Source organism: Neofelis nebulosa, chromosome 3, assembly GCF_028018385.1.
Source record: "Neofelis nebulosa isolate mNeoNeb1 chromosome 3, mNeoNeb1.pri, whole genome shotgun sequence".
NCBI classification, from domain to species: domain Eukaryota; kingdom Metazoa; phylum Chordata; class Mammalia; order Carnivora; family Felidae; genus Neofelis; species Neofelis nebulosa.
In genome coordinates, this window is record NC_080784.1 from 35,379,291 (window position 1) to 35,389,224 (window position 9,934).

The 9,934-nt window shown below is 47.5% G+C and overlaps 1 protein-coding gene across 1 annotated transcript; it reads left to right on the top strand.

The window, feature by feature from the left end:
• The first annotated feature begins 4,800 nt into the window (after positions 1–4,800).
• NKX3-1 (NK3 homeobox 1) lies at positions 4,801–9,179 on the top strand. Its single transcript, XM_058720295.1, has 2 exons — positions 4,801–5,124; positions 6,206–9,179. The coding sequence occupies exons 1-2, from the start codon at positions 4,848–4,850 to the stop codon at positions 6,622–6,624; spliced, it is 696 nt and encodes a 231-aa protein (XP_058576278.1). The 5' UTR covers positions 4,801–4,847; the 3' UTR covers positions 6,625–9,179.
• The last annotated feature ends 755 nt before the right edge of the window (positions 9,180–9,934 follow it).

The window sequence follows — 9,934 nt, forward strand, 5'->3', positions numbered from 1 at the left end:
TGCATTGAGCTCTGCACTGACAGTGCGGAGCCGACTTGGGATTCTCTCTCTCCCTGTCTCTCTGACCTTCCCCCGCGTGTTCTCGTGCTCTCTCTCTCTCTCAGAAATAAATAAACGTTGATGAACATGGATGCAAAAATCCTCAATAAGATATTAGCCAACCGGATCCAGCAATACATCAAAAAAATTCTTCACCACGACCAAGTGGGATTTATACCTGGGATGCAGGGCTGGTTCAATATCCGCAAAACAATTAGCGTGATTCCTCACATCAATGAAAGAAAGGACAAGAACCATATGATCCTCTCAACAGATGCAGAGAAAGCATTTGACAAAATACAGCACCCTTTCTTGATAAAAACCCTCAAGAAAGTAAGGATAGAAGGAGCATACCTCGAGATCACAAGAGCCACATACGAGCGACCTAACATTAATATCATCCTCAATGGGGAAAAACTAACAGCTTTCCCCCTATGGTCAGGAACAAGACAGGGATGTCCACTCTCGCCACTGTTATTCAACATAGTATTGAAAGTCTTAGCCTCTGCAGTCAGACAACACAAAGAAATAAAAAGCATCCAAATAGGCCAGGAGGAGGTCAAACTGTCACTCTTCGCAGATGACATGATACTCTATATGGAAAACCCAAAAGATTCCACCAAAAATAAATAAACGTTAAAAAAAAAAAAAAAGCTCCAGAGATTTGGAGGGGGACATGCGGAGAGCGGGTATTATTTGTCTCTGAATTCTATTCCATCTAAAGGGTCCTAATGCAACTCTTTTGTGTCTTCCTGATTGCCCTTACTCATTGTCACCTGTGTCACGGCCATGGCAAGGGGAGAAGGGCAGACCTTACACTGATTTGCCTTGGGGCCTTGCCGTTCCTTATGGATAATGCTGCCAGCCTGGGAGATGCCTCCCAGTGCCTAAAGCTGGACATCCAGCCAGCAAACATTTATTGAGCACCTTCTGTGTGTCTGATCTAAGCCAGGTGTTAGGGACAGTACGGATATGAGAATGATATCGTCCCTAGGCAAGGAGCTCACCGTCTAATAAAGGAGAGGACCCCTCCACATAAACATCCCAAGTACAAACCACAAAAGGAAGGCCCCATGAAGCGATTTGAGGGAGAGTGCTGTGAGCGGTGTCCCCATTCCAAAGGGACATCTGAGACCTGAGATGGAGGTGGTGAGCTCAGCTTCCATTCTACAGTTTTAACTTCTGAAATTGTACATTAGCAGAAGGAAATGCCCCCTAGTGAGATATTCACATCCTTTTAGGTGCATTCTACGTGCAAAAAATGCTCAAATGTAAAATATCATTTAGACAACTTGTAACCATTCTTTTTTTTTTTCCCTTACACAATGGTTTATTCTATAACATTATTTTGCAACTTGAATCAGTCTCTGACAAACTCGAGGAGATTTTCCCAAGTAGTACAATGTATACTTGTATATTTCTAGGGTAAATGTCTAAACATGGAATGGCTGTGTCAAAAGATATGACCAGTTTTAATTCCGACAGATTTTGACAAGCTGTCGTCCAAATGTAACAAGCTGATCCACTTTTCCTCCAACTTGGCATGGAAACAACTTCCTCCACACTCCGCCCCCCACAACAACACTGCACGTTATCCGCCTTCTTAACTTCTACCAATCCGATAGGTGGAAAAAGGGTATATCAATGTGGTTTCAATTTGCATGTCTCCAATGATGAATGTGGGGAAACCTTTTTAGTTTAATATACGCCTGTTTATGTTTTAAATTTTTGAGCCATCTGGGGTTTAGTTTGTTATAAGAAGAGAATGTTATTTTTTTCCAAATGGCAGGACTAGTTATTCAATAATTCACATTTCCTCCACTGATTTGAAATGCCACCCAGCTCTAGATTTTAACAATTTCACCTCCACCTCCATTTCACACCATAGGCAAAAATAAACTTAGAATGGATTGTGGATCTTAAAATAAAATATAAAACTTAGAGAAGATAACATAGGAGAGCGTCTTCAGTAGTAGGGGTAAGCAGGTAATTCTCAGGTATGACACCAACGGCAAAATATGTAAAATGAATAAATCAGTAAGTTGGAGTCTACCAACATAAAAAAAACCTCCTGTGCTGTGAAATATTCTGTTTAAGTGATGAAAAGACAAGCCGGAAATGGGGAGAAAATCTTCGCAAACCACAGAGTCAACAAAGGCCCACATAGAGAATATATAAAGAATTATTAAGGGGCGCCTGGGTGGCTCAGTCGGTTAAGCGTCTGACTTCGGCTCAGGTCACGATCTCGCAGTCCGTGGGTTCGGGCCCCGCATCGGGCTCTGTGCTGACAGCTCAGAGCCTGGAGCCTGTTTCAGATTCTGTGTCTCCCTCTCTCTCTGACCCTCCCCCATTCATGCTCTGTCTCTCTCTGTCTCAAAAATAAATAAACGTTAAAAAAAATTAAAAAAAAAAAGAATTATTAAAACCCCAAAGAACTGAACAAATATTTCACCAAAGAGGAGATATGGATGGCAAAGGAGCACGTGAAAAGATGTTCAATATCACTAGCCATTTGGGAAATGCAAGCTAAACATTAAAAACCGTAGTGAGATATCACCTCACACCTCCTAAAATGGCTAAGATAAAAAACAGTGATAATGCCAAATGCTGATGAGGATATGTAGAAGCTGGAACTCTCATATTTTGCTGGTGGAAATTGAAAGTGGTATAACCACTGGGGAAAACAGGTTAGTAGCTTCTTACAAAACTAGATGTGCAATTACCACGTGACCCAGCAGTTGCTGCCCCGGGTATTTATCCCAGAGAAACGAAAACTCATGTTCAACATGAAAAGCTGTGCATGACTGTTCACAGCACCTTCGTTCATACCAGAGAAAAAAACGGAAACACATTGACTGTCCCTCAGTGGGTGGATGGTCGAACAAACTCAGGGAGATCCACACAGTGAAATACTATCCAGCAATAAGAAAGTATTAACTATTAACAACAATATATGCGACAAGTGGGCCTCAGAGACATCACTTAATGATAAAAGCCAGTTGCAAAAGGTTACATTGATACGATGTTTGGTTCCACTTGTGTAACATTCTCTGAATGGTTAACCTATAGAGATGAAGAACAGATTAGTGGTTGCTGAGGGTCAGAGATGGACAGAAGGGGCTTGGATACACAAACACGAAGAGATAGCACAGGAAGTTCTTGTGTGGTGATGGAACGATTTTAGATCTTGATGGTAGCATTACAGGAATCTATACATGTCATAAAATTGCATAGAGCTAGACACACACAAAAACGAATGCAGGTTTTAAAACGATGAAAATAAAATAACGTCTGTAGTTAACGGTAATGCACTGATGTCAACTTCCTGGTTTTGATATCATACTGCAGTTACATAATATGTCATTGGGTGGACCCGGGAGTACTAATTTTGCAAACTCCTGTAAATCTGTAATATTGCAAAAGAAAATGTTTGAACTTTTTTTTTTTTGAAATGAAAAAAAAATGAGAGAAGAAGACCGTATTTGCCAAAGACCTTCCCCTTATACAGACAGCGTGGTTCTCTTTGGCGGTTGCTTTATCCACAATGGCCTACTCCCTCTCTTTCCTCCCCAGACACTCCACATGACCCCCCTGTGAAGTTTCCAGTGGAATGCTAGGTGCCTTAGATCAGGAGGTACAGAAAAGTTGCATACATAAAAATAGTTCAAAAGAACACCAGCATACCAGATTCTTCAACTGTTAATATTTAACTCATTCACTTTATCAGATGGCATCTATCCATCAACCTATATCATTGTTTCTGAATCCTTTCAGGCTGTTTCTTCCACCGTGGGCCTCCCCCTAAGCACTTTCATGTTTATTTCCCAAGAATATTCTCTTACACAGTCACAGTACTTACTATTCATTTCAGTAATTGTTTTTCTTTTCTTTTTTTTTTAATTTAAGTTTTAGTTGGTTAACATACAATGAAATATTGGTTTCAGGAGTAGACTTTTCAGTGACTCATCACTTACATACAACACCCAGTGCTCCTCACAAGTGCCCTCCTTAATACACATCACCCACTCACCTCCCTCCAGCAACCCTGCTAGTCCTGTCTTTAAGAGTCTCCCGTGGTTTATTTCCCTCTTTTTTTTTCACCTCCCGTATGTTCACCTGTTTTGTTTCTGAAATTCCACATGTGAGAATCTCAGGAAATTTAACACTGATTCAATACTTTAATCCATCGTCCTTATTCCACTTTCATCAACGGCCCCAATAGCGTCCAGTACAGAATCCAGCCTGGGGTCGGGTGCAGCACTGAGTTGTCCTGTCCCTTTGAAAGCCTTAGGAGATCCAGTTTTGCTACCGATCTCTCCTTGTCACGGGCCCCCAGAAATTGCGTCTGTAAACTGGGTCGTAGTAATTTCACCACCCTTCGTGAGCAAAGGCGCTTTAACAATCTATGAGAGCTAAATCGGGTCTGTCTCTTCTGCATCATCCTTCCCCAGAAGGTCTAAACTTCCGATGTGGGTCGGAGCAGAGCAGACCCTCTTTGGTGCTCATTCGGAGCCAGCGGAAAGATCGCAGGGCAGAGGGATGCAGGCCAAGGGCGAGGAGAAGGAATTGGGGGAGGAATCCTCCTGGGCAGCGGTGACGGAGACCCCGCGAGGGACTCCCCTCTCCACCCCCCTCACCTGGAGCGCCGGCGGCCAATCCGCGGCTGGGCCCGGCTGGCCGCGGCCAATGGGAAGGCGGCGCGGCGCGCTCCCCCGGGGCTATAAGTGCGCCGGGGAGGCGGAAAGTGAAAGTGGTGCGGACGCCGCGGACGCAGCTGACGCCGCCGGGGCTGCAGCCGAGCCGCCGGGATGCTCAGGGTTCCGGAGCCGCGGCCCAGGGAGGCGGGGGCGGCCGGCCAGTCCAAGCCGCTCACCTCCTTCTTCATCCAGGACATCCTGCGGGACGGCGCGGAGCGGCGCGGCGGCCACACGGGCAGCCCGCAGCCCCCGTGCCAGCCGGACGCGCGGCGAGAGCTGGAGCCGGAGCCCGAGGGAGGAAGAGGCGGCGCTGGGGCGCCGGAGGACGAGTGGGGCGCCCGGCCGCGCGCTGCGCAGGAGGCCGACAAGCCGGCGGCGAGCGAGCCAGGTGAGGCGGCCGGGCTGGGCCAGGGTGCGGTCCCGCGGGAGGGGCGGGCCGGCCTGGGGGCCGCGAGGGCGGGTCCGAGGCGGGGAGGGCGCAGCCCCGGCTGCAGGGATGCGGGGCCCCGCGGCGACAGGCCAAGGGACCCCACCGCCTCCCGCCGCGGGCGCGCCTCGGAAATTAACCCCGAGCCCGGCCGTCCGAGCGGCGCAGCGTTTTTGCATGGGCTGTTCTCGCCGGGCACGGCGCTCTCAGCCCCGCGGGCTCTGGCGCCCCGGGCTCCCCTGCGAGCGCGCGCACCGCGTCCCCAGCCCCAGAGTCCCCGGTGAAAAACCCGCCACCCGCCCCCAGCCACCGCGCGACCCTCGATCGGCGCCCGCCCCTCAATGCCTCTTGGCAGTTACGATTACTACCATATAACAAATAACTGATCGCAACTTATTAATATCAATAAATTAGGGTTTGACCAGGGAAGACCCCCTCTGCTTCCCAATTCCATGGGCAATAAAACTAAGTTTGGAAGGCCCCTCGGGCCTTCAGGAAATATAACACCATTGGACACCTCTAAACTACTCTTATTTCCTTTCCTGTCACTTCGGATGAGGCATCCTACAGGCTTGTTTAGAAAAAAGGGGACTCAAGTCAGAGAATGAACTTGTCCTTAGCCCCCGCCACCTCTCCTATAGCGCAGACCCTCTCCTGCCACCTGGAAGTTAACACTGATGTCTTTGGGTCCTGCTTTACCAGGTGTTTTCTTTCTGTGTGTTGCCTGGGTCCCTTCTCCCACCTCAATACACTGATCCAGGACCCCGTTTAATTCTGCTGGACGATATGGCAGGAAGTTCCACCACTAACCTCTCCTAACTTTGGGTTCTTGATGACTATTAGAAAACGAATACATAATATACGGATTCAGTCACTCCCTACTAGGGAGAGTTCCTTAGTCATGTGAAGAAAGTGAAATGTATCCAAGATGACACTGGGCCGTTTGTTCACTACCACGGAGATAAGGGTGTATTGAATTCCGTTCTCTACCCTCTAACATGTAACCTTTTCCTTCCCATCCCTCCTTCTCCCTTCTCTCCAGATGGACACTTTGAGGCTTATCTATTGGACTATGAAAACAGTGCAGGCGCCTTGCCAAGCCTTCCCCAAACCCCGAAGCAGCCACAGAAGCGCTCTCGAGCCGCCTTCTCCCACACTCAGGTCATTGAGTTAGAGAGGAAGTTCAGCCACCAGAAGTATCTGTCAGCTCCTGAAAGGGCTCACCTGGCCAAGAACCTCAAGCTCACTGAGACCCAAGTGAAAATATGGTTCCAGAACAGACGCTATAAGACCAAGCGAAAGCAGCTCACTTCGGACCTGGGAGGCCTGGAGAAGCACTCCTCCCTGCCGGCTCTGAAAGAGGAGGGTTTATCTCAAGCCTCCCTCATCTCCATGTGTAACAGCTACCCTTACTACCCCTACCTGTACTGCTTGGGAGGCTGGAACCCGGCTTTCTGGTAATGCCAGCTCAGATGACAATCACGAATGATCAAAAAACACTGCCTTCCCCAGCGTGTCTCTCTGGATGGCAAAAGGGACCAGGCTCAGGGAGGACAGAGGAGGAAGAGGTATGCAGGCCGAAATTGTTGGAGGTTTGCATGGACATCCTAGGTTCTTCACTGGGGGGGCTAGTGAAAGATCTGGGACAGTGACTAATATCCAGACGGCTCCCTAACACATAAAATGGGCCATTTTTGCTCTTAAAGACCTGCGTGAAGTGGGGAGGGACAAAGTCTAGTGCTGTCTCTAGCACTTTCTATTTCCGTATGAGCAGTCCCCATCACTTCCAAGGATGTTGTTTCAACTCCATCCTCTTGTGTAACTGAGCATCAGCCTGGAGGGATGCAAACCTGAAGGGAAACAGGATGGCCACGATGAAGGTGTCACCTCCTGAATCCTGAATCACACCTAAGTTCAAAAACCTCTCGTTGGCCTTGGTTTACAGCGGAGGTTTCTCCCTGTCCCTGTGGGAGAGTGGAAGCCAGAGGCTCTTACAGAGAAACCGGTCCTGCTCAGCACAGATCGGCATGGGATATGGAGATGGGTAGGAGGAGGTGAAAATATAAGCTTCTTATTATTCCTTTTTAAGTAACACGCCAACCTTAAGTATTCACAGCGTGGCCCAAGTAGAACAGGAAGCACTCACCGTGGTTTTAGGACAAGCTGTATAAACAGAACTCTGCTGCAAGGGGTGGGCCCGGGCCAGAAGAGTCTCCACATGTCTGAGACAGCAGCCTGCGGAGCGCCCTCGGCACTGCTGCTGGGCGGCATTACATTTTTATTAATAAAGGTTCAATAAAAGCTTCCCCTGGACCTTTTTTGCCCTGGACCTGAGAATTCGAACGAGAAATTTCCTGGAGTTTTCGGGCTGTAATTCAGACTACATCATGGCAGATCACATAATCCTTTTCCTGTAAACTCCTGTCCTCCCTCCCTTCTTTTATTTTTTGTTCCTTCTCCACAACAATCACCCGCTGAAGGGCTTCTTTTCAGTCCAGACTTTTAGTCTGGCTGCACCTAACATACACACCTTCCTTATTTAGCCTGAGATCTGGTCTTTATCCCCCCCCCCCACCCCCCAACAAGGCTTTATCTCTCCTGGGGTTAAAAGAAAAAAAATAGTGGAGGGGGCTGGAGATTCTGATTTGGCTAAAAGACATGCATTTTTTTTTTTTTAACTAGCAATTATTTTTTTTAAAATACAACATTAAATCCCAAATCCTATTTAAAGACTCGACAGCTCTAAAAGGTCACTGCTACCTTTATAAACTTTCTGGTGGCTCTGTTGTTACAGTTCAAAGTCTGACAGCCCTCTGGGATCCCCAGAGGAGAAGGCAGAGAAGGTAAGAAGTGTTGGGCTTTCAGACACAAAGAGAACAAAATGAAGAACCGGGCATCGTTGAGCCATCTGGTGGAAATACAGGGTTCACGGGCAGGGTGCAGAGAAAAGGCAGCTGGCACCTTAGGGAGCTGGGTCCCCAGCCACAAGCTGAGGGGGCACTTTGCCAGAAGGGGCTCAGAGAAAGGAAACAGTTTTCAAAACATTATAGTGGCGTCCATCACCAGACAATGAAACTGTCCAAATACTTCGGGAACTGCGTTTAATGCCTATGAAGAATGGGTCCCCCAAAAAGAGATAACTAGTGACTTCAGCAAGAATGAGAAGAAGGCAAAGAAGAAATTGGGCCACCCTTCTGTTCCCACCCGATTGTTTAAGGTGACCTGGCAGAGGGGAGACATCAGAGTAAAAGAAGCCAGTTACTAATGAGGTACCCTGAGGCCTGGAAATCTCTTGATCCCACTACTTAATTCTGTTTAGTGAGAAACCATTCAATTTCCTCCTATTAAAAGGGCCGATTTACTGTTGGTGGCAAAACTGCCAGAGTTGATAGAAAGTTGGCCCGTTTCACCCCATTTTCTACCGTTTGGGCTCCACGTTGAAATACTGTTAAATGCTCGGCTGCTGACAAGTACTCGGGGCACAGCCAGCGGACTGGCCTAGATTGCTTGCTCCGTTCACATGTCTTTTAAGAGAAGCATTTAGTGCTCACTCCCTGCTCAGTACCCACTCTCGCCCATCCTCTCCATTTACTTCTTTTAACCTGCTGTTCTACAAATATTGAACATTGTACCATGATGGCGTGCTGTGTTGCGCAAAAAAAAAAAAAAAAAAAAAAAGTCTTTGTTTAAGGTCATTTGGTCTGTGAATCCATCTTGCTTTTCCTCCACTGGAGCGAGGCACTCACCCACATCTGAACTGGCGGAACAGGCACTTGAAGAACTCCCGTTGGGTACCTGGTGGGTGAACGCGAGGGCGCCCCTGACCACTTCACCCAGACAGCCTGTTTTCCGCTTCGTACGTTAGTTTGGATTCTCTAACCCTGCTGCAGTCTGTGATGGGAAAGCCTGTGACTTGACATTTAGTAAAGAACCCCAGCCAAACTTTATTTTTCTATGTATTTTTTTTTCCAACATGAGTGTTTTTAAAATAAAGTACTGTGACTTTATTAGACCTATTTGCGTGTGGTTTGAGCTTGACCTATTTGAGGTCAATAGGTTTGACCTATTTGAGCTTGCACACTTGGGGTTACCGTGTTCTCCCTCCCTCAGCCCGCCTGACAAATCTAAGGAGATCAAATAATCAAAGACGGTAGCTTAGCCAATGGCAGATGACGGGCGTTTTTTATAAATGCACTGCCCATCCACACGCCCACACACGCGCACACACACACGCGCGTGCACGCACCCTGGTAAATCCTGTGGAAAGGGAAGAAATTGATGCCTTCGGTTTAAAAATCACCTGCTCCAGCCCCCGCCCTTTCGTTTAAATAGAGAGCCTCAGGTACTTACACGCATTTCTGGAAGACCCTGAAGGGAATATGGAGAGCACAGCGAAACTTCTTTTAAAATTACCCTTTCATCTGCCACCAGCCCCTCCCCACTGCAAGGGGGCTCCTGGGGCTCTCTGGCACATTCCTCTCCCTGGAAATGTCACCTCCATTCAGGGCAGGTAGACCCCTTGGAAGCAACACCTTTGAACTGCAGTCACCAAGTATTGAAAATAGGTTTAAAATAAAATATAGACATAACACATCCTTCATCTGCCTGCACTTAAGCCTTCATCAAATCCCACAAGCAGAGTGTCTCATGCACCTGATTACCAGAGAAAAGTGATGGTCCCCCCCCCCTCCCTCCTTCAAGGAAATAGAAGCTTAAAGAGTAAGGTGCTTACTCCAGGTAAAACCTATCATAATTTCAAAGTTTGCTCTAA

What these genes read in the sequence shown, in the direction of transcription:
- NKX3-1 (XM_058720295.1), top strand. Translation starts at nt 4,848, where the DNA reads ATGCTCAGGGTTCCGGAGCCGCGGCCCAGGGAGGCGGGGGCGGCCGGC. An exon ending in GCCGGCGGCGAGCGAGCCAG is followed by an intron (nt 5,125 to 6,205) that starts GTGAGGCGGCCG and finishes CCTTCTCTCCAG; the next exon opens with ATGGACACTTTGAGGCTTAT.